We start from the raw sequence: 25,478 nt of genomic DNA on the forward strand, positions 1-25,478 counted from the left end.
TCTCCAATTCTTTTCTTAAACTGTCCATTCACCACTTAGCAGTGCTCTCTTTGTTCCAAGTATTTATTTTTCTCTTCCATTTTTCTAGAAATCATGTGCTAAAAAGATATTCAGTATATCACCTGGTAAATATACAGAATGCATTTAATGAAAATTAGTGCAAAGGGATCAGGTGTCTCGCCCCCTGGTGGTGCTCTGGTATGAGCAGATAGGGAAGGAAACTCTGGCTGCGGCAACTAGATTTTGAAGCCTGTGAATTTCGAAGGTGTTTTGTTCTTTCTGCATCGTGTGCCAGAATGTGGTGGAGTTCTGTGGTGGGAGTGAATATAAAACTACCCCAAGGCTTTTGAAAATGGATATAAACTTAAAACTACCTTTTGCAATTAACTTGAATCTGTTACTTACAAAGCAAAGAGCCCTGTCTTCAACTTACTGACCTTTTTGATGGGAGGCAAGAGCTTTTGCTAGAAATCCTCTTTAAATTTTAAGAGTATTTTTGTAGTCTTTTGGGGACTTAAGTGCCCAGTTTTAATAAGTGCTTATTACTTAACACAGCAAATATGTGTAAACAAAACAAAATTCCAGATGCTAACTTTTGTGAATGTTCTTTGTTGTGGAATGTTGGAATTGCAAGTTGCCTTGGCCACTAGACAGCAAGGCCCTGTGTGAAATTTCACTCTTAAAGCCATGTTTGTTTGAGAAGAGTATACATAAGGTAAAGATTAAACACTTAAATATCAGTGGTTTAATATTAAATGGAGACTTGAAAAAAAATAATAATAACTACAGTTCTAAACATAAATTTTCTGGAATGTTCCCTTTTTTAAAAAAGAAGTAGTAAATGTCTGCCAAAATTTAAATATAGGTGATTGAGTAAGTTATGGTGCTTTGGAGAGCTTTCACATGAATAATTACCAAAAAGATATGTGCAATAGGAAGTAGAAGGTGATGTTTTTATTAGAAATGGGTATCTTTAACATGGGCTTCCCATATCACTTCATTGTCAATCTCTGCTAATTTTCAAGAGTATAATAAAATCAACTGTAAAATCATAATAATATATTATAATATATATATATTATATATATTATAATAATATAATACTATAATAAAATCATAATACAATTAGAATCTAATAATGTAATATATATGTTAACATAATAATATAATAAAATCAGGTGTAAAACTAAATGCTAATTGAAATCTTGCATCTAGCATTATAATTTTATTTGTTTTCTATCAAGTAACTGGCAACAGAACATTTCTAAATGCAAATATGTAAGTCAAGACACTTGCAGACTTGTGATCAGCAAATAAACCATGATTTTATTAGTAGCTTTTTTAACAAAAAGGAAAGCTATGACATAGTATATTAGAGGTCCCTGAAGGCCAGGAGCAGAACACAGCCCACAGATCAGTTAATTTATTGTAATGGTGATTGATGATTTGAAGGCTGCCTCTCATGGGCAGGATGATCCATCTCTGTGGCAAGGTACATGTTCCAGCTGGACAGCTAAAATCAAAATGCTTTGTTGTTCTGGCTGATGAGTAGTCAGGAAGATTGTATTTTCTTGTTGTGTAGCTCTAAGAGGTGTAACTGGGCTGAGCAAACACAACACTGCTTGTGCCACTTATGTACCAGAATTTGTCTGCTATATCACATTTCATTTCCCAAAAGCAGGACTCCCAGCAGCAGGGAAGAGTGAGTTTTTTCAGGAAGCTGGGGGTGAATGAGGGGTGGGTTGAAGGAATCACACCTTCACACCCTGTTGTGAGCCCAGGTTAGAAAGACGACAGAGAAGAGAATTGCAAGTGTTATGGAAAAGCACAGATTAAATGTTTTTTATGTTGGAAGCAGGCTTTAGTAGAGAATGGCACCTATTTAGCAAAAATAAACTGAAGTTTACAAGAAAGAGTGAGTCATGCTAACCAATTTGATGGTAGCATGTGCATGCTACTATTTTTGTGTTTGAAATGTTCTTTTGATATATTAGAAAGTATTATAGTTTCAAACCCCATGTAAAGAGTTGCAATGTTAATGTTAGTATGAACAGAGAAAATTTGTGGTAATCCTTCCTGTCTCAAGTCTGATTTCCTGTTCCAGGCTGTTCTACTAATCTGCCATATCAAATTACAGAGCTGAGCTCAAAGAAATGTGAGAGTACAGTGGTAACAAGTATTTTTTCCATAACTGTTGCACTTATTTTTAGGTAGTAGTAAATGTTTGTAATGTGATTGTGAGATGGTAACTCATTCTTATATGCTTGTTTGCAGCCATCGGATGCTTTGATTTTGGGAAAGATCAAAAATGTGGACTGTGTGCTCTTAGCAAGGTAAATGAGCATTTTCAGGGGATTTGTGTTAAGCTTCTTAAAGTTTTTTCTGAATTTTTTCTCTTTTCATTAGGTGAACTGAATTTGTGCTCTGACATCATCTTGCTCTGTGTGGTTGCTAACAAAGTCCAGCACAAGTCTAGGTTTTTTTCATAAGCAAATTTGATGCTGCAAGGACTGAGAGTATTAAAAATGCTATCTAGCTTAGATAAAAAAACCCAGTGGGAGATGATCCCCTATTAAGAACGGCAGCCTTCAAGGCCACCTGCTCTGATGTTAGGTAGGTGATGCTTATAACCTTTCTAATGAATTCATCTGCTCACTATATTTTCAGATTTCCTTTGTGAATTAGAGAAAATGTCTGCTTCCAGATTAACTGTGTCTCTGATTCCACTGTAAACTCCTCCAAATTATTCCCTTGGATTATTGAGTCCTCTTCGTGTTAAAATTACTGCTTTGGAGTTGCATACCCTGCAGTTCTGCCTGCCTGTGCCGTTTTTATTACTATACTTGAAGAGACTCTGGAAGCAGGATCTGCAGATGAATGTGTGGAAATTACATGCTGGTGTAACCATGGATGTTTAAGACCAACATTGTACTGGATTAAATGTAAGAATACATACACAGTTTGCAGCATCTGGGCAGAATGGACAGAGCAGGAGCTGATGACAGGGTCTATCAGCAGGCCAAGTCAAGGTAATTAATCAAGCACAGGATCCATCCAGGGAATCCAGGCAGGAACCATAGGAGGTGAGAGATAAGGCTGTAACATGTGTCTAAAGCCCATCCCACTCTGGAGACGAACTACAGCATAGGTCTGAAGGCTGTGGGGAGACCAGGCTGGGGACTGGCACACTGTGACATAGCTCAGGCCAGGAGTGAAGACTGGGTCCTGAGCTCGGAGGTAGGAGCACTCAGGCTCACAGGCCTCAGGAGTTTCTGTGGAGGCCCAGGGTGAGACTGGATAGGGCACTTAGGACCCAGTGGTGCACTCGGGGCCCCAATTCTTTTCATTCCAGTGTTTTTCCATTAAAGCTGCTGACTGCTAACCATCTCTGTAACTACACTTCTGTCTGTGGTTTTGCTTTTCTTATCTTTCATGGATTTGTTTATATATTTCATTACACCTGGACAACGTTTTTCTCGTTTTCTCAAATGAGCTGCTAAGTCAAGTTCTCATAGCTGTACTGTTTCAAACTAGACCTTGGACCACAGATGTCTGAACAACTTGGCTGTGGTCTACTTTCTCCCTGGGGTTTATGACCATTCATATAGAAACCTTTTGAGTTTACTTTTAGGGCTAAGGTACCTGAAAATTTTTCTTGGTGTTTTGGCTTCTGAAGCATATTGGAAAAAAAAAGCATGTATATTCTCTAAGAGGATTATGACAGCAACTGCAATAAAGCAATAAATCTGTGTGCTTAGTAGATTATCAGAAATGCTAATGACAGCATGGGAATCCTGACTGTCATGTTGCTTGCAGTTTCTGAATGATCAAATTCTTACGGCTTTTTTGCCTCTGAAAAAAATAATTTGAGAAAGTAAGTTCCTTCTTTTCTCTTACATGGCTGAAATAATTTTCTGATGTGTTTAATCATGTAAATTATGTGCTTCTGTAGCAGAGATAGCACAAAAGCTCATGCTTATAAGAGCAAGTATTTCCTGTCTTGGTGAAAAAGAATACTACAGCAGTGTGAAATCATACTTTTAATTTATGTAAGCTGTCAGATCACTTAAAGAACAATGAGAAAAATGTGATGATTCTACAGTTTTCTTTGGAAAGATGACAGATTAGAATACAACGTTCTGTGATGTGCCGCTAGTTGTGTGGGAGAATACAAGCAGAGCTTCTGGGCAGATTCTCCTTTCTTCAGCAGAAAATTCATGGAGGTGTATATAAATCTTAAGAACCTCCTGTAGTGTATGGAAAAGGGGTTTCAGAATCTATGGAACTGACTTAGGGGATTCAGAGAAAAATGCTTATTTTAATCTCAGAGCTGCTGAAGTGTATTTGAATTGTATTTTTAAGATTCTTTTCATTAGAGTCTTGAACTTAAAATTTTGCATTTAAAAAGAAAATTACACCACTGCTTTTTAAATTGAATTCCAAGAGAAGTTCAATATATTTAGGAAAACAAAATATACCAGAAGTAGCTGAAATAGTCAGTTCCACTTCCAATATTTTTATGGGAAATAAGTTTCTTGAAATTCTCCTTATTGGCAGAAGGAAGGCAACTTCAGTCTGATTTATTTTACTGTCTTGCTTCATGTATCTTTGCAGACATGGAAGGCATCATACAATTATGCCATCAAACGTCAATTACCGTGCCAATATCTGGGCATTAAAAGAAGAAAATTGTTCCCATGTATTAGTGACTACTGCCTGTGGTTCATTACGAGAGGAAATACAACCTGGTGATCTTGTCATAATTGACCAGTTTATTGACAGGTGAGTAAGGAGAAAAAAGAGGACAAATGGGGTTAAACCATATAATAACATGTTCATGTTAAATTAATTTTTTGTAAAATTAAATGATAGCCTCGGTTCTTCTGTCAAAAAGTGAGATTTGTACAAGAAAATATGATAGGAAATGGGAATGTGATTATAAGAAGTTCCATTCTAACAGACACAGAAGCACCAGGCTTTGAAGAATAGCCATGAATGAGCTAAAGTATAGCTCTATGGGAAGACTGTTCAGAAGTAAAAGAAATCTTCTATTGTCAGATGTGAGATAGAAACATGAATAAGAGCAAAGGCTGTTCCAAGATTTATGAAGAATCTGAAATGAAATGTACAAGAAAACATAGTAGGAATCATCTCGGAAAATGTATGTTATAATAATGAGGTTTGCACAACAAAGGTAAATGCAACACAGTAGCAAAAGAGAGGAGGTTGTTTTAAAACAAGAATAGATGCTTGCATATCTGATTTGTTAAGAATCATAAGGAAGTAAATTTGTTTCCAAAGTCTGTACATCAGTCAGTCCTATCCTCCTTGCCTATCTGACTGGAAAAATTTAAGCAATGCCGGGGACAAAATAAAGCTACATTTAAAGATCACCAGCAACACCAATAGTTCAAAGATCTGGTTGCACATTTTAAAGGTAAATTTACATTTAATACTTGGAGGTGTATTATATCTTGAAGTCTTATTTGGGTATTCCACCTAATTTGAAGTATTTAAAATGGCTTATGCAGCTTCTTAGGGCATTTGTGGTGCTGCTGGTAATATTTCATTGCCAACTGAACATGTAAACCTAGATTTGTTACCTGCTCTGCAGTGCTATTCAAATTTTGACATACTGACTTTTTTTTTTTTTATGTGTTTTTCTTATAAGAGTAGGTTTTAGATACAGCGTATCTAAATTACTAGGTACTCTGCAAGTGCAAGCCCCATATAAAATGCTTCCTGTTAAACTGGAGTTGATATATGGGTGAATATCAGCTATATTGCTGACAGTGCTTTTTTATTTTTTTTTTGGTATTGATACTGATTTATATAGGAAAGATATTAAACAGACTTGAGGACAGAGTTTGGATGATTGTGAGTCAAGCACCAGTTATTTAGACTGCATTAGCACCTGGCAGACTCCTGGGTAAGTGAAGGGAGCCTCTGTTTACCATTGGTGAACCACACCTGGAGTACTGTATCCTGTTCTGGGCTGCACAGTGCAATTTGGACATGGATGTACTAGAGAGAGCCCAACATTGGTCTACGAAGATGCTAAAGGACTGGAACATCTCTCCCAAGAGGAGAGGCTCAGACAGTGGGACTGTTCAGCCTGGAGAAGACTAGACTCAAGGGTAATATTATTAATCTATAGAAATACCTGAAGGAAGGGCACGTAGAAAAAGCCAGGCTCTGTCCAGCAGCACACAGGGTCAGAGATGGTAGGAACAGACTGAAACACGGGAGGTTTCCTCTGGGCATCAGTGAACACTTTTTACTGAAGGTTTCTGAGTACCTACACAGGTTGCTCAGAGAGGTGACAGAATCTCCATCTTTGAAGATACTCAAAGCCATCTGGTTATGGACCTGGATAGCCCATTTTAGGTAGACCTCCGTGTGACCTTGAGAGGCCACTTCTACTCTCAGCTGTTCTGTGATCTGTGTTTTCATTTAGAGTTTATTCAGATGGTCACCAGTTGTAATGGTGTAACATATTTATGAGCAATGTTTTGTTTGGGCATGCAAGTTTTCATTTTGATGTAGGCAAATGGAAACTTGTTGTGACTTGTTCAATGGCACCAGGAAATCAAAAAGCTTCTCAGAAAAGCATATGAAAATGTTTCAATGTGGAAAATTGTATGTAATATGAATTTTAAAATAATCTCAAACTTGCAGTTTAATTCAGCAAACTGATATATTGTAATAGTCTGTCTCTTGACAGCTGAATTCCTGTGTCATCTTTTTCTCATCATGTTCTATGCCAGGGAGTGTTAGACTGCCAGGTCTTTGGAGACAGAGTCTGCATTTAGCCTTTCACAGCAGTCTAAGAATGATTGCATTATATCAGTTATTATGCCAACAATGCTACTGATGGGAAGGTATTTTCATGGGATAGAATATTTTAGTTCTCCACCAAAGTCTGAAAAGATGGAATTTTTCTGAAATACCTTCTAATGAAAGATCAGGGTCATGCAAGCAGTGTTAATAGTCTTGGAAAGAGGGTACTGTTTAAAATTGCAAAAACAGTCAATTATTCTTCTTGAAAGGTATTCTGGATTCTATATAGTGGTTGACCCGTGCCAGGCATTACATAGGAAAGAAGTTGTGGTCTAGATGGCAAGGATTTACACAGGCCACAATTAAAATCAGTGACTTCTGGTGTCCAGGTACCTTTTAGTATCTGGGTTCTATCTATATATATTCTCCATAGGGAGAGTTCCTGTTCTCAGTTCTCTTTACAGGTGTGAAGCAAAAAGAAGGAATAGTGAATTGGAGTGGAAGAAGAGCTAGAACTGGGCAGAAAACTGTAGGCAGCTACTGTAATTTGTTCTCCTTCAGCATACACACTGTGAAATTAATGGTGGGATTCCAGTATAAGGAATTGTGTGGGACTTCTGCCTAGCACGGGATTGACTTACAGTATGAAACACTGAATAGGTGTAATTAGAACAACGTAAGATTTCCAAATTTTTGAGAGCCTAATTCTGCAAGTCATTACCACAGCTAGTGTTTGATTCCATATGTAGTCTGTGCTTTCTTTATGCTTATTATTTTGTGTATTTAAACAATAAAATATACATTTTATTAAATAAATAACAAAAATACATATATTGTGTTCTCCTTGCTTCCAAATCCAAAAGTAGCCACTTGCTACTCTAAGCTGCAAAAGTTGTTCTCTTCTTTAAAAAGGTACTTTAAAAACATAGGATAATTTTTTTTCTGCCTTTGACTCCTGTTAGTAAATTGTAGTACTGTTAATCAGTTGAGTACATGAGACTAATTGGGGGCTTTTGAGTACTTTTTGTTTGGTTTGCTGCTGATATTTGCTAGGAAGAGAAGAAAAGACTAACTACTTTACTTGAATGACTGAGCTCATCTGGGGAGGTGGAGAAAATAGCTTCCTGTAGCAGTTGCGAGTTTAATTGTTTCTGTTCTGTGTCACAAACACAACTGCAATTGCTGCAGTTATTATTACTGCCTGTAAATTTCTTTGTATCATTTTCTTTCAGTGCCCCTGAAGATGCAGAGCATACTGAGACTGCTTTTTATATGCTTATGCCAGTCTGAATTTACACTTTGTTCTTCAATTTCCAATATTTTGATAATTCAGCACTACTGGAAGTAGGAGGAAGCTGATGATGGAAGTGGTAGAGAATTGTTTGTCACAAATGGAAATGACTGGTTTGTTCATTTATTGAGTTGTATTTTGCTTCCTAGAATCAGTCATAGTCAGAATTGCCAGAAAATCCAATGTTACTGTCATAAAACCAAAATGAAGGGGCAAAAGCCACCTTGTTGTCAGATTAAAAATGTGGCGGTTGCTGCAGGTACAGGGGTTTAGTGGGGTTTAATTTCCAGGTGAGTTTAAACTACAATAGATGTAGAAGATAAATCATCTTATGTCGTCCATTGATTGAAGCAGTTACAGGTCTTACTGTTGTTACTTAGTGCCATGCAGTTTGTATGAGTGGTGCTAAATGTAGTAGGATTTCTTTATGAGGCCATGTAGTGATGTGGCCATTCTCTTCAGAGAACACAGGATATCCAAAAGTCAGATATTAATATTTATGCATATTAGATCTTTCCTTGGGCTTTTCTGATTGAAAGTGCCTAACAACATCTGAAGTACCTTAATGCAGGAAATGGATTGTGACTTTTACCATTTCCTCCAACTCTAAATAATTCATTAACAGACAAAATATAAAAGTGTGAAAAATAGCATATATGCTATTTTCAGCATTTCAGTATCCCATAAAAGATAATTAATTTTAGTGCTTCATCTGATTTTTTACAGCTCCTTCCCGTTTTCCAGATGGTTTTAATTTGTTAATCTCTTTCCTATTTTATAATCACATTCTTAAGGCTACTCTATTGATGCATTTTTTTGTCCAAAACTACTCTTAACATGCAAGTTGTATTTAAAAACTTCATTTAAATATTTCCTAGTGATTTTATTTGGGAGCTGTTATAAAAAGTATTACCAACAGATACTTTGTATTTCAACTGTGGATTGAATTTGGCTGTTGTCTTTATTTTCTCCTGTAAAGGACAATATGTGACACACTGTAGGGAAGAAGGGAATGTCTGAGAACATTGTTCCAGAGGATTTGCGCCATCCAATTGGGTAGATTTGCTTGAGGCAGTGCATTTGAGGGTAAAGTGTTAGTGGGTAGCACTGGGTTCCCACTACCACTACATGGTAGTTCTACATGGTAGAACTACATGGGTTCCAAAATGGCATTCTGGATGGTAATTCCAACATGTTTGATCATTTCCATCCATTCAAAGAAGAGAAAAAAAAGTGTTCTTCTACTTGGAAGCTGCTACTGCATGTGTGTGTGATCTTTCTAAGAACATGAAGACATCCTGTTCCAAGGTTTTTCTGGTTGAATTCACACTTCCTTCATGCTGGAAGCTGTTCCTATAAATTCCCATCCTTTCAATATAAGAATGCAGTAATATGAGCAGCCTTGTGGTAATTGAGATTTTATTCCTTCATTTTCTTAAAGCTTACATTTTTTTCCAGAGGTTACATGCCTGACTGTTAAATTAGAGATTGTTTTGCAGGAGAATGGCATCACAATAGGGCTGTTTGTGTTATTTAGGAAAAAATCAGCATTTCACTGTCTTGGTTAACGAAAGATTTTCATAATGAATTGACAGTGCACTAGTGGAGTAACAATTTTGTACTCATCTGCTCAATTCTCAAAGGTTTGTACAGAGAAAGAGCAAGATTACAGGTGGTTGCTAATATCATACTGATTTTTTTCTTCGTCTCCCAGGGATGCTGTGTTTTTTGATTTGTATCAATTTATTGCTTTATTTTTCTGTTTTCTCTAAGCAAGTTTTCTGCTTTTCTAGGACAACTAAAAGACATTGTACTTTATATGATGGGCAGCATTCCACTCTCTCAGGAGTATGTCATATTCCAATGGCTGAGCCGTTCTGCACTAAAACCAGAGAGGTTAGTGAATTCTGTAATAGTATTAAGAAATGTTGTTTTTATGGCACTTATTTGTGATATATTAGTCTAATTGTGCAGTCTTAGAATACAGAGACAATATGCACCTCTTTATCCTCTTTCTCAGATACATCATGGTATTAAGGATGAATGTAACATTTGGAAGGCATGGTAAATAAAAGGTCTTGTGTCTGTCTTCCTAGAGGTGGTATGCAGAAGAAATCAGTTGGCAATATAGATTTTCTCAGAGTCATAGTAACAGGACAGAAGATCCTTATTTATCAAGTAACCAGCCAAAAAAATAACAAAGTGAACAAAGCAGTTAGAATTAGAAATTAGTTGAATATTTTTCTGAATAAAGCTGCACCTATGGTAGAGGCACTCTACATACTTAAATATTTAAATAAGTAGTACTTCAGCATTCACAGAAATTGCAGTATTGCATTTGTGCTTTTGCGCATTGTAGAGGTGAGTGGTGGAAAGCTTAGAATGAAGCTTTCAAAGTGTTGAAACAAACCAAATTATATTTGCCTTTTATTCCTAATTGTTGCTGTCAGTTGTGTCACTCCAAGATTTTCAGGCTTTTCGGACTAGAGAGTGTGGAAACACTTCTCTATTTTTCAGTACCTTTATAAGCTTTTGGGAGGAGTATATCTGATTAAATATGTCACCTTAGTGTGTTCCTAGAGTTGAGGAAAAAGGAAGGTGAAGACTGAACTGCATATTTGGTGGTGGTGTGGAATGCTGTGATCAGTAGTAGCTGCAAGTACATTCTTCAGAGGAGCAGGAGCACTTACAGGATCAGTCATACTCATCTAAGAGACCTGCTCTCTGCAATCAAGACAAAGCTGAGTTGTGAAGCAGGTGGCACAATCTGTACCCAGAGCATGTACAAACATTTGGACTACTGAGCTGTTCTGCTTTTGTCACCATTTTGCTTCAGTGTCATTATGAGCTATTTTTGCTAATTTGCCACATTGTGGTTTAGAGACATCCGCACTAGGAACCAAGGTGTTTTACAATGAGCAAAAGATACTTTAGGTCTCATGAAGAAACAAACTACTGCGTATTATACATGTGCACACTTTTACCCTTCTGTCACTGAACAGTAAATTATGCAAAATACTTCCCATTTTTCTTGCTAAAAGAGCCTACCCACATGCTCGTACCAAAGATTAGTTGTCATTTAGTTTCTTTCTACTTGTGAGCATGACATCATGTCACAGCAGATGCAAGGAGTTTATTAAGAAAAGGATTAAAAAGTGTTATTATTTTGGTGATTGGAAGTCCTTCACATTGTCACTTTTTTTAAAAAGTAAGTAATCATACATAAGACATTTCCTGAGACTTCAGGAAACATATGCCAAGACTAGTTTTCTTTCAGTTATTAACTAGTTAGAGATGTTATTTGGGTTTTACATTTTTTGAAAAGCCAGCAGAGAAATGTGCCTTTTCAAGCAGAGAAAAAACATTTAGGTACTTCCCAGTCTCACATGCGATCGTTATCTGATTAGCCTGTGCATTCTAATCAGCCTAAGAGATGTTTTAGAGAACATGTGGATTTTGAGCTCTGTGTGGGATTGAGAAGGTGTATATTCACTTTATTTGAAAATACCAGATAAAAGTGATTTAAATCTTTTCCTGAAACTATGTCTGAAAATTGTTGGGTTAATTTCAGCCCAGTTTATCCCAACTCAGAGGAATTTCATAAATAAATGCAATAATAATAAAAAAGCCAAAATCGTGAATGTAAAATATTTAAGGAATTTTGCATCAAAACATCTGAAACCTTCATATTATATTGCATTTGTGCAAATACATTAAAATGATCTGGTTTAGTTGGTTTATGCATGGTAAATTAAATGAAAATCTAAATGGAGTTCAGAAGTTCTGAATAGTATAGGATATCTTGGGTATTGCAACTTCTAGAAACTGAGGCTCAACACAACAATCTTATAGGCAGTAAAGCTGGAACTTCGTGAAGAGTTTCAGAAAGGTACTGCTCAACTGTGGTTATGTCATGTCAGTTGGTCTGTTGATTTATTAACAGTGTAATTAACTGGCATTCAGTTAAATATATATTTAGAATTAATAGCATCAATAAATCAAAATATTAGGTGTGATTAATATTAGATCAACTTACAGCACAGAATTAATCATAGAATTTTAAGGGGTTGAAGGACCTTAAAGATTATCTAGTCCCAGCTTCCACTGCCATGTGGTGGAGTACCTTCTGGTAGAACATATTGTTCAAGGCCTATCAACCATGCCTTGAACACTCCCAGTGTTGCAGCATCCACAACTCCTTTGGCAGCCTGTCCCACTGTCTCACTACCCGAAATTAAAAATTTTCTTCCTAATATCCTAAATTTCCCTTCTTTCTATTTGAGGCTGTTATTCCTTGTCTTATCACTATAGTTCCTGACAGAGAGTTCCTCTCCACCTTCCCTGTAGAACCCTTCAGATACTGGAAGGTTGCTATGAAGTTTCCCTACAGCCTTCTCTTCTCCAGGATGAACAGCCCCAACTTTAGCAGCCTGTCTTCACAGGGGAGGTGCTCCAGTTGTCTTATTAATTTTGTGGCTCTCCTCTGTACTTGTTCCAACGGTTCCATGTCTTTCTTAAAGTAAGGACCCCAGAGCTGGATGCAGTGTTCCAGTAGGGTCTCACTGGAGCAGAGCAGAGGGACAGAATCCACTCCTTCACCCTGCTGGCCACACTGCTTTGGATGCAGGATGCCATTGGCTTTCTGGGCTGTAAGGGCATATGGTCAGGTCATACTGTGTTTTTCATCATCCACTGTCCCCAAGTCCTTCTCAGCAGGGCTGCTCTCAATCTCTTCTTCCAACCTGTAGGTGTGTCAGGTGTTACTACAACCCCAAGTACAGTGCAGACTTACCTGTTCATATGCATCTGCAGTGGAAGATGTGGGTACTCCAGCTTTTTGTAGTTGTGCTGCTCCACAAAATCCACTGCTCCACAAAATCCACTGCTCCACACAATCCACTGATCCATATGATAGGGAGAAGGCACCCCACAAGGTCATGTAACACACTTGAGCTGTGGCTGCATGTTGCATCTGTTTGTGTTGAGTGTAGGCAGCTCAGTGTTTTGCACAGAAGCTGCTCCACATGGAGTAAGTCATGAGGCTAAGAAGTTACTTCTAGTGGTGTCAGACTAGGTTTTTCACTGCTTCTGTGTTATGAGGGTCCCTCCTGGCTTACCACAATTTTTGGTGGTACTCTCCTCCCTCTCCCTCTCGCTCTCCCTCTCCCTTTCCCTCTTTTTCTCTTTTTTTGTTGATGGCCATTTTAAATAGATGTCATAATAGTTCCTTTAGCTTTCCTGCTCAGGACAGTGATGGGTATCCTAGTCCCATTTTCCTAGGCTAATACCCTCTTATTCCGACTGCATCAACTGACATTATCCAAGCCAATTACCAAGAGAGAAAGTCAGGACTATTCTGCCATGTATGTGGTTCTCACTGGAACTAAAATACTGATGGGAAGTATGTGCTTTATGTCCAGTGTACAGCTCAGCCACTCACATGGGAAAATGTAATAATTTCTGCACAGATTCCCAAGGTACACTGAAGTATGTGCTTGTGGAGTTTTACTTTCAAAATGTGAATTTCTTACTACTGTTTTCACTGGCTCAGCTCCACCATGTGATAATGTAGTGCTCAGTGGAGTGCTTCTACCTGCAGTTCTGTTTGCATTGGAGGCACAGTCTAAATGTGCAAAAAAATTCTGTTTCCCTGTCTTCTTGGTCTGCATTGAAAACAGTAATCCATCTGATACTAGCAAAATCCGATGAGTTTAAATTCATCCCTTTTGCAAGGACTATTAATTTCTTTGTTGGGTGAGGAAATCATCTTTGGTTTTGGAAAGATTTTTTTCAACACATGAAAAATGACTACTTTGTATAGAGCCAACTTCTTTTGTTTGCAAGTTTTTGATGGAATGCAAAAGCAGTGTATGAGGGGAATTATTTCCATTCCTCGACAATGGCATGTTTTGCAGGTTCTTATTGAGACTGCCAAGAAACTGGGGCTCCAGTGTCATTCCAAAGGGACAGTGATCACAATTGAAGGCCCACGTTTCAGCTCTCGAGCAGAAAGCTGCATGTTTCGCAGCTGGGGAGCTGACGTTATCAACATGACTACAGTGCCTGAAGTGATTCTTGCAAAGGAAGCTGGAATGAGTTATGCAAGTATTGCCATGGCAACGGATTATGACTGCTGGAAGGAACATGAAGAAGCAGTGAGTGAAGCTTTTTTTCTCTGGTGTTGTCCTGAGGGATTTGGGTGAGAATGTGTAGGTTTTAATAAGAGATGACATACTGTACTAAATCTGTTCTTAATTACATTGGTATCCCTGAGTTATTTGTGATGAATGACTTGTGAAAGTAAGAATAGAGTCAATTGTTGCTATCTCATTCATTTTCATAAACCTGCCTCACTACTAGCAAACCTTTTGTTTCCTGTTGTCTGAATCAGGAGGTCTGTGAGTATGAAGCTCATTAGTTCTGTGTGTGACTTGTCTTCCTGTGATTGGTCTGATTGCAGCTCTGTGCAAAACAATGTATATGTTTTAGTTCTCCTGTTTGTGATACGGAAGTATAAACCATACACACACAGAGGAAAAAATAGTTGTACTGTCTAAAAAGACTGATATTCTAAGGCTTTGCTTTTACACTTCTTAGTTAAATTGATTTGGGTATTTAAAATATGTGCAGTTAAAATTGAGAGACACCACTCAGTTGTATTATATTTCTAGGTTTCAGTGGATAAAGTTTTAAAGACACTGAAAGGGAATGCAAATAAGGCTACAAGCATACTCCTTACTGCTATACCTCAGATAGGCTCCATGGAATGGACCAGCACCCTGCAGACTCTGAAAGTAAGTACAAAAATGAGGCTGATGAGTAACAGGGACAGTGTATGTGTGTATGTGTGTCAAAACGTAACACAAGTGTATGTTACAGGATGGTTTTGCTTAAATCAAAATATTTCAGAGTAAATACCGCAAGAAACCAAATTCATTCAAGAAGGGTGGACAGATTCCACATGATTCTTGCAAGTTTTATTGCCAAGATCTTCAGCTTTACAAGAAATTTTGAGAAACATCAAAAAACCCTTTTGAACGTTTGTTTTTTAAAAAACAGATAGCTTTACCATAAGGTGTTCATATGACAAAAATAAATGAGATACAAAGTAAGATACAAATATATGTATCCAAATGAAACCCTGATCTGGGATCTTGGCACAAAGAAGAGTCAAGTAGAAGAGACTGAACCAAACCAAAACCATTATGCTTACTTTAATATGTAGTAGAGGAAAAGTTATAACCAGTTCGAAGTTATTAGAATTGGGTTCTCCATAGTTTTAAGTCCAAGGTGCATGAAAAAATATGGAAAATAAAAACATCTCAAAATATATTGGCAAGGGAGTTCTTAAGCAGAATTTTTCTTACACAAGGTTTACTTGTGTTTTTATCTCCTGTATTTCACTGGCATACATGAGATGCATTTGTGGCTATAAAAAGAGAGAAAAAACAATGTTAAACAGTTTGGATGTCTATCCAGCTTCTCAACAAGCTTTTTTTGACTGGGTTGAGATAAGGACAAGGAGAGATTATTCATCAAATAGTGTCATGAGCAAAACAGGCTCAGCTTAGCTTATATTAATTGAATTTGTTACTAACAAAATCAGAGCAGTATAATTCCACCCCAGCCTCTGTGAGTCACTTTATAAAGAATTATCCTCAAAAATACACTCAGCATATAATCCTTAGTTAGAACAATAAAAAATTACTAAACTAAACAGAAGAAAAAATTCTCTACACAAAATCCAAAGCATAATCACTACACAGAACCAAAAAGACAAATTACACAAAAAATCCACCCCTACTACAATTACAGTACAAATTTCCCACTATCATTCTGCTTAGTTCTGTAATTTAATACTTGTTTTGCCCATTATTTCCGTATTTCACAGTCCTCATGCTTGTCCACATTCTCCACTAAAAATATTGCAATTTTGGCACTGGCCAAATGCCAGTGCATTCACAAAGAACCATTCACTCATTCTCCTCTGCTACAGCTAAGCAGAGGAGGGGAAAAGAGAAAAAATATTATTAACAGAACTAAAACAGAATAATGAGAACTAAAACCTTTAGAACATCTTTCCTTCTTCCCCACCCCCCACCACCAAGCCCTTCTTTCCTTCCCACTGACAGCACAGGGAGACAAAATATGGGGTTTTTAGTCAGTTTGTCACCTCTAAAAGTCTTCCTTCACTTTGCGTAGGGACAGGAGTCTCTTTTGCTATGCCATGGGGCCCTTCTCACAGGAGACAGTTCTCTGTGAACTTCTCCAGCATGGTTCTAATTTTTATGAGTAGCAGTATCACCTAACCTTCTATGAGTCCCTCCTATGGGCAAACACAGTTTTCCCACAACTGTTCTTTCATGGGCCATTTAGTTGATTTGGTATTGTCTTTTAAGGATGAGCTGTTCTAGTTTGGAAGCGAGAGTCCTCTTCCTCTGTCTCTGGAAGCAAGGGTTCTCTCTCTCTCTCTCTCGTTTCAAGCCTGTCTCTGTATCACAGCTTTTCAGCATCCATACACTCCAGTGCGAGCACCTCTTTCTCATGGGCTGCAGGTGAATTCTACATCCCCCATGCCCTTCATGAATTACAGGGAAACAGTTTGTTATATTATAGTCCTCACCATGGCTTGCAGAAGAATCTCAGCGCTGATGCCCGGATCACCTCCTCCTCTCCCTCCCTCCCTCCTTTTCATCGACCTCAGCATCGCCATCTTGTTCTCCTCACGTGTCTTCACCTTTCCCTTTTCCCTGACCCGGGGGAGAATCAGTGTCTGTGGGATTGTCTGTTCTCAAGTTCTGTCAGCTGAAAAGTTCTTGCAGGGTTCCGCAGTGCTGAAAGGTTGATCTTGTCCAGGCTCTGCACCAGGGGATTGCTTGCCATTCCTTGTGCTGCTGGCCACATGGTCCCCACTGGCACCACAGGGGCTGCACCAGCCACCACAGCACCAACTCCATTTAGTGCCTCTCTACATGCAGAGCTCTCAAAAGGAGAAGCAGCTGCCCTCACTTCTGTCCTTCTGTTTGCGGTGTGGCAGGCTAAAAGTGTCCAGGTGGGCAAAGTCCATCACTGGCTGTGCCAAGACAGCGGCACCCATGTGGCTTCTCCTGGCCCTGGCCACTCCTGCTGTTGTCTGCAGGGCCACTCCTGCTGTAGGGCTTCTCTCGGCACCAGGATAGCCCCTCGTGGCATGGTCCAGAAGCCCTGCCAGGGACTAGTGGCTCCTGCCAGCACCCTCCAAGGAGAGGAAGAGAAGAGAGTTCCCATGGTTTTGTCTTTGTTCAGTGTGTTATCATAGAGGCATTACAAGCTTTTCTAATTAACTTAGCAGTGTGCCTGTTCTCAGAGCCAGACAGTGATTGGTTCTGCTAGGCACAGAGGAAGCTTTTAGCAGTTCCTCACAGAAAATCACTTCTGTAGCTGGCTTCTTCTCTCCTCACCAAAAATCAAGTCATGCAAAACCACAGTCATTCATCAAATACTGTCACAAGTAAAACAGGCTCCGCTTAGAGATATTAATTGAATTTATTACTAACAAAATCAGAGCAGAGTAATGAGAAATAAAATAAACCCTTAAAAACACCCTGCCCCACCCCTCCCTCCTTCCAGCTCTACCTCCTACCCCAGCAGTGCAAGGAGTGGGGACTGTGGCCAGTTTATCACCCACGGCTGCTCCCACTGCTCAGGGAGAGGAGTTGTTCTCCTGCTGCACCCTGGTGTCCCTCCCACAGGAGACAGTTCTTCATGAGCTTCTCTGACGTGGCTCCGTCCCGTGGGCACCAGCCCCCTCAAACTGCTGCAGTGAAGGTCACTCTTCCACAGGTGCAATCCTCCAAGGACAGGCTGCTCCAGCCTGGGAGCAGGGCCCCTCTCTCCACGGGTCTCCCATGGGGTCACAGTCCCTTCCAGGCATCCACCTGCTCCAGCATGAGCTCCTCCATGGGCTGTGGGTGGATCTCTGCATCCCCCGTGGATCCCCAGGGGCTGCAGGGCACAGCTGCTTCACCATGGGCTGCACCAGGGGCTGCAGGGGAACCTCAGCTCCAGCACCTCCTTCCCCTCCTTCTCCACTGACCTTGGTATCTGCAGAGCTATTCTTCTCACATGTTTTCACTCTGCTCTTATTGCTATTACAACTGCACAACCCCTTTTTGTTTTGATTTCTTCTTAAATCTGTTATCACAGAGGCATTACCATCAGTTCTAGCTGGCCCAGCCTTGGCCAGTGGCATGTCCATCTTTGGAGCTACCAGGGATTGGCTTTGCTGGGAATGGAAGAAGCTTCTAGCTGCTTCTCACAGTGCCTATAGCCAGCCCCTTGCTACCAAAACCAGGCCATGCAAACCCAATACATCATATCAGTGATTCTTATTTCTAGTTTAGTCAATGTCATGAAGGGAAGACGTATTTAGTAAAATTCAGCTCGCACTTTTTAAGCATAAATAACCAGGCCAGGTTTGTAGAATTCTAACCCAAATTCTTGAAATTAGTATTTTGCCAACTCTTTACTGAAAAAAACTACTTTTCACTAGGAGTGTCTGAATTATCTTCATTAATCTTCCTCACCTGGTTATCTGAAACAGTTCCCTCTATGATAGAGGTAACTGACTTTTTCCTTGCCCTTTCACATTCATTAGGAGGTTGTATCGTGGATGGATAAGGGAGGTAACAAAATGACTATTGTTTCTTCCCTCTGATCCACGGAAAACATTTTCATAGGATGGGATTGCACTTTTTTAATACAGATGCCTACGTATACAGCAAACTCGGAGTTTGAACAATAATGTAAAATGTGCTAGATATTCCTCAGGCACTTTTTTCATACTGGCATGAAAGGAAATCTCTATTATGCTGCTTAAGTACTGATGCATCTGCCTTGGTTTCTGGCAGGCATAGTTAAGTGAGCAGTGTCCTCTTGTGTTCCTTTGCTTGATTGTCTTGAATCTTCATTGGGAGTGAAAAGAGAGCTGGCACTACTTTTGCAGTGTTCCCCTTAAATGAATGCAAAGTGCTTCTTCCACCTCAGTCCCCTAAGTACTGTTTGCTGAAAGAGGAAAATGTGATGCACCAGAGGAAGGGTCACTCTGTCCTAATGTCACTTCTTAACACTTTTTCTCTTAAATATGTACTACCTCATATCAATGATGAATATTGAGACAGTTTCACTTGCAATTCTTAAGTGTTAATGTTCCTTGCAGATAGGTTTGAGTGATAGTGTAATGAGAAAGGGAGTTGATCTGAAGGCACTGGAAGAGCTGGAAACAGGCAGTGGGAATTGAAATTTTATATCAAAAAAGTAGGAGCCATAAGCGTCAATGACTTGAAAGAACAAGAACTCTGGAATAGTGAGAGATTCTGAAGCTCCAGAGGCTTTGGAGGCTTCCTTTAATTTTATGTAGGAACATCAGGAAAGGCTAAAAATTTTCCTGGTTGGGGAATTCAATGGTAATAAAACAGATGAAGGACTGATGTTAATGAATGAGAGAGGCAATTTTGCAGGGTAGCAAAAGGAAAGATATGTGTATGTATGTGCCTCTGTACAGGTTTGTGATTGAATGATAAAGAGTTTTTAAAAACTATTGTCTTGTAGTGTATTTCAGTATATTTTATAGTGGGAGTATTGAAGGCCAGATGATGGAGGTTTTTGTATTAATCTGTTTTGGAGGCACCTTTTCCTAGAGCTTGAAGGCAGCACCTCTTGCATGCCCTGTGGAAATGTGTTAAGGAACACAGACAAGGAGCAAGCTGAGTAAGACTTCAGCTGGTGCACTACAATCAGTGACAGCATATATCCAGGCCACAGCTATGCATCTCAAAGGTGCATTTGCAAATGTCTGTTCTAGTGTTGGGGAAGCTCTTGAAACAGTAAAGTTCTACACAGACACAGCTTTTCTTTTCCAAGATCTGTAATCTGGCTGCTATGACAGGAAGAACTTCACCTGGCAGGAGAAAATGTGCTTTCAGTCTCTGTCCACCTGTAATTTTTCTGTCTCCTTCCATACAGGTATTCATTCCAGATTAACACACATGCCAGTAGTGTCATCACTGAATCTCACAGTAGTCTTTAGGAAAGACTGCAGTGTTGAAACAAAATGTCCACAGGCTGTTTTTTTGTTAAAAGATAGGCTGCTTGCATTGCTTCTCTTTCATGTATCATTTAATCTGTGATATGTCAGTGACTGTACTTTAAAAGTTACTATTTCTTAACTGTCTAAGATGTCTTTAGGCCAGTATTTCATGGCTTTCTTGCTGTAAAGAGATCATTTTCCAGTGTCAGGTTAAAGCCTTCACTCTTGCAGGGCAGGGTATGGTCACATGGTATTTATGTCACGTGTCAGGAAATGCAGATAGTGCTGTTGATCCAAGTGGTCCAAGTGATTTCTGGTTGGTGTCAAGAAAATTTCTGGATAGGCTGGTCAGTCATGGGTGATACACAGCTGGATGTGCTGTTAACTGAGAAGAGTAGATGGAAGTGCAGGTATGTTAGGGATGCTTTCAGGAAATGGGAACTTGTCTATAGTTGACAGTGGGAAGATCTGTCAAAGGCAACAAGAGCTGCACCCAATGCATTCATAACAAAAATTGATCATGTAAAACATGGTCTCATTGCCCATGAAGTAAATGAATTGGTGAGAGCAGACAATTTCATATAGGAACTGAAAAAGCAGACTTTTTTGTATCTTTGCTAAGAAAAGTGTTAGTTAGGAAAAAAAACTGTCCTGTTGGAAAGAATTTTAGCTCATCATAACTGGGAATTGAACTCTGTACCTTCATGAGGCTTAACCCCATGAGTATCCGGAGGGAATCTGTACTATTATGAAAAAAGGAATGTCCTGTTAGTATTGATTTTTTTTTTTTTTACAGTGTGGCTGTAAGATCAGCTTATGGTAAGGTGTAAGAGCTTTTTTGAGTGCTCCTCAGGTAAATTTCTTGTCTCTTGGGGAAACATGCTGGTACTACCTTCTTTTTTCTTGAACTTCTGTACTAGCCTTTGAGAAATGGTATTTGTCAGATCTCCAATACAAGGAATAATGCTGTGTTTTGAGAGCTGTGGTAAGTGAATACTCTTGGGTAGTTTAGTTGGGTAAGGTAACTGCAGATGTGTTTCAATACACTTCATCAGGGAATCACATGCGATTGTCAAATCGCATTTATGTGATTTAACAGGTGACAGGTAACAAGTTGAAGGGCATAAATATTTTTTCAGTCATTTCTTATAGTCTATCTCAAACTGAAAATTATGTTCCTAGGTTCTGTATGTAGAACTCTAATCTTGTAAATATTTTTGAGTAATTTTCTTCCTCAAGAAGTGTATCAGTGAAATCAGTGAATGTACATAGGTGATCAGAGTACATTGGCTCAGGTGAGTAAAGAGGAGTAGGAAAATTCATGAAAGCTTCACTTCAACTGAAGTTGCATTGGTCTAAGTGCAGGGGTACTTTCAAGCCAAGGACTTCTCACAAAAGCTGAGATCAGAATGTTTCCCTTGAATGTGGCTAGTGTCAAAGTTGCCTGTCCCTACGTAACTTGAGTATTTCATTCACTCACAGTCAGTGCCATCTGTCTGGTTTCTGTTCTTGATAGCTGTACTTCAGAGTTGATGGAAAGTCATTAGAAGTCACAGAAAGCATGCTGCACCATTTTTCATTTGTAGGCTGTGAGCCCAAAGTCCATCATGTGGTGGTTTTGCAATATGGTCATTTTCTCCGTACCCATAAGCCTATCACATAGCTTTGCAAAAGTTGCAATGAAAACTCCTTGACTGTGTATGCTTTCCTTGTAATTATATTGACTTCTGTGGTGTTGGAGAAAGTTGGAGATACTATGCACATGAAAGGAGTTACACCTGTTTGTAACCCAAATGGAAGCTACATAGTCTACCTTTACAATGAAAAGTAATTCTCTCTGCATTGGCAAAAGAAGCATTTATCTCCTGTGACTTTGTATTTCAGACAATGGTGCAGTGTTCGGTCATCCTGCCAAAGCAGTAACAACCTGGATGGACCTTGAAGTTTCAGTACTTTCAAGGAAGAGTGGATCACTTTCGAACTTTCAGAGGTTATAATATCTTCAAAAATTGTTACAAGCTTAAAAGAATGGACTAAACATTGACCAATGATCATGTGTAAGGCTGCTGTTAAATCTTTGTCGGTTTGATCACATATAAGACGGTTAAAATTAGATTTTGAGTACATTTTCAACTATAAATAGCCCTACTGATAAACTGTATCTTACAGTGCTCAGAGGAAAAAAAGTCAGTAACCTCTCTTCTGTGGTACCTTTTAACTGATGATAGAAAAGGAATGTCTAAGTAATATTGTTGCAGTTTCATAAAATAAGATTTAAGAAAGCAGATTCACAGGCTATTTGTGTTGCTGTTTCTACCTCCCATCTTTTCTTTCAACAAAGCACATGGTTACAATTCACTTTGGAAACATAGTAAAAACATAACAGAAAAACTGGACAAACAATTTCAAATTAAAATTATACTATTTTTCTACATTATCCATATTTTTTATTCCAGTGTTTTTTTAAAAAGCAGTGTATTTGTTTTGTGTGCTAGAAGACATGGTTTAATAATTGTGGTGGTTCTGTCACAGCAGCAGTTTTGTAAGGAGTGTTGGAGATTGAAGTAATGCCTAAACCAAATTTGTGCTTGAAGATGTACTTACGTGACTTACAGAACTGCACAGAAAAAGAGCTTTGCTGACAGTGTCCCAAACACTCCGCTGGCCATTTTCTGCTTCATTGAACAGCTCCGGTTTTAGTTCCTGTATTAAGTGATGAATGTGCTTGAGTGGTTCGAATGTATGCATTTCAATTTTTTAATACAGTTTTATTTTAATAAAATAACCTGCTACTCTTGTCTAGTAAATAAAACAAATGAAATGTATGTTCTCCAAGATGTGTGGAAATTTTGGGGGGGTTGGTTATTTACCTCTAGTCATTATGTCTCACAATGATTTTTACCATTCATGGAACAGGTTGGTGGTGATAACTTGTAAACAACACTTTCAGAAAGACACTTTTTATAAAATACTGTGCTGCTCAGAACTTAGGTTCTAAGTCCCTGAACAGCAGGGATTGCTGCGGAAATGGATCACAATGCAAGGAAAAGATCAGAAACATAAATGGTAAGGGTCTTCATAGTACTGTTAAAAAAAAAATACTAATCCTAAGGAAAATACAAGAAAGCAGGTACACACTTTAGCTTCCTAGTCTTTTTCTTTTAGACATCCAGTCTCCTGCTGTGAATGCCTTTAGATGTGGGTGTATTCTTCCTACCAAAACCAGTAGAGGTGCTTTTCAGGTACTGGAGAAAATAGCTAAACCAATTTCCTCTATTTCCTGGTGGTTTTTTAAGAACTTAGATTGCAAGAGCCAGAGCTTGCACATACTTTTCATTGCCTTCCACTAAGATCATATACCCAGCCTTAAGAATTTCCATGTTTATCTATCTTCAAGCAGTTTTGGAGAAATGGATCAGAGCCAGGAATTTAATATCTGAGTGTTCTAAGAGAGCCTTTTCTGGGCATCAATTTTCAATCCCCTTGGGTTTATCTTTTTGCATTTGGTAGTGACATATAATGGTAATTGTTACACAATTTTTTTTTTCTTTATATACTGAGTACTTAGTGTCACAGCAAAGTGGCACAGAGCAGCTCCATAAATAGTGGGTTCTGTTACACATTTCTGTTACAAATTCTTCATATGCAAGGCTAGGTGACAACACTAGGTAAGGACAGCTGCATCCAGAGTTACAGGCAGTAGCTCAGTACCCAAGTGGAAACCAGGAATGGGTGGTTTCCCTCAGAGGTCTGGGACCTGTGTACTCTAACTGCAGTACCAATACTGTGTAGTATTTTCATCAATTAAGTAAGATAGTGGGATTGAATTTGTGGAAAGCAAAAGGACCAAGCTTTTGGTCCTTCTTGGAGTGAGGGAAGAAATGCCACCCAGAGAGACCTTGACAAGCTCAAGGAGGGGGGGTTAAGTTCAACAAGGCCAAGGAGAAGATGCTGCATTTGACTTGGGGTGAAGGTGATTGAGATCAGCCTTATGGAGATGGACTTTGGGGTGCTAGTGGATGAAAAATTGAACGTGGGCCAGCAGTGTACACTCACAGCCCAGAAGTCCACTTACATCCTGGGCTACATCCAAAGGAGATTGAGGGAGATGATTTTGCCCCTCTGCTCTCATGAGACCCTACCTGGAGTATTGCATACAGCTTCTGTAAGAAGGATGTGTTGGAGCAAGTCCAGCAGAGGGCCACAGAGATGATCAGAGGGATGAACCACCTCTCTGAAGGGAACAGGCTGAGAGAGTTAGGGTTGTTCAGACTGGAGAGGAAAAGGCTCTAGGGAGACCTAACAGGCCTCTAAGGAGGCCTTTCAGAACACAGAGGGGACTTATGAGGAAGATGGAGAGAGAGATTTCACCTGCAATGACAGGACCAAGGGCAACAGTTTTAAACTCAAAGAAGGTATGCTTAGATTGGATATGGAAACAGTTTTTATCATGGGGCTGGCTGAGACAATGAAACAAGTTACTCAGAAAAGTTGTGGGTATCTTTGGAAGTATTCAGAATGAGGTAAACAGTTCTGACCAGCCAAGACTAGTGGAAGGTGTCCCTTCATAGTTGTCCTGTGATGGGAGTATTGGGCTGTATGTCATTGGTGATTTGGGCTGCAAGAGACCTTTCTTGTGATGTTTACTTGCTCTGTTAACACAGGCTTGGTACCTAACAGTATCTCATGCTGAATTTGTACATGAAGTCTGTAAAACTCTAGTAGTGTGTAGTGGGTTTTCTGCAAACTTCAGTGTATACTTCATACTCTGAAATGGGTTGCAAGTAATTTATATAGTACTAGAGACAGAGATGGTAACTGGCAAGAAAAGCATTGGATAATGTTTAATTATGTAAAGATAGGACTAAATATAAGTGATTTTAATTGTATTTTCTAAACAGTCTTAAGAAATATATAGTATTTATTGTAGGCAGGACTGCAGGTCTGATAGGAAGAAGATAAAAATTGTATGTATCACATTACTAAAACCAAGTAAACATTCTAACAAAGAACAATGGCCCTTTCTTGGACTTAGGATGTGTCTGGTTTCACAAGAATGAGACAGTGATGGGCAGAGGACTTCACTGATAAAATGTTACCACACTTCAGTTTGTGTTTCTCCATGACAACTTTTTTTTTTTCTTGTATTTTTTTTTTCTTTTTCTTTTCATGGCTACTGTTATTTGGTCCATTTGCTTTGAAAGATTTGAAGTACTGCCTTCTGGTACAGGGTATTGATGTTGCTCCTGTAACATCAGAATCAGTGTTAGCAAGTACAAGTTGAGGCTCTTTGAAAATTCCCTCTTGGTCTGGTAAATGGCTTATCAGGGTATAGGATGG

The 25,478-nt window shown here is 38.9% G+C and overlaps 1 protein-coding gene across 3 annotated transcripts in view; it reads left to right on the forward strand.

The window, feature by feature from the left end:
* MTAP (methylthioadenosine phosphorylase) overlaps positions 1–22,963 on the forward strand; it is a 34,014-nt gene extending 11,051 nt beyond the window's left edge. The window contains exons 3-9 of one of the 3 annotated variants that reach the window (XM_033520525.1): positions 2,275–2,333; positions 4,615–4,782; positions 9,865–9,967; positions 13,987–14,226; positions 14,743–14,865; positions 20,935–20,957; positions 22,023–22,963. In XM_033520525.1, the coding sequence (XP_033376416.1) occupies positions 2,275–2,333; positions 4,615–4,782; positions 9,865–9,967; positions 13,987–14,226; positions 14,743–14,865; positions 20,935–20,957; position 22,023 (717 nt within the window). In that variant the 3' untranslated portion in view covers positions 22,024–22,963. The remainder of the gene's footprint in view (positions 1–2,274; positions 2,334–4,614; positions 4,783–9,864; positions 9,968–13,986; positions 14,227–14,742; positions 14,866–20,934; positions 20,958–22,022) is intronic. The other 2 variants (XM_015615157.2, XM_019005340.2) reach the window with 2 other exon arrangements.
* Positions 22,964–25,478: the final 2,515 nt, after the last annotated feature.

Source organism: Parus major, chromosome Z (assembly GCF_001522545.3).
Source record: "Parus major isolate Abel chromosome Z, Parus_major1.1, whole genome shotgun sequence".
Classification (NCBI taxonomy): domain Eukaryota; kingdom Metazoa; phylum Chordata; class Aves; order Passeriformes; family Paridae; genus Parus; species Parus major.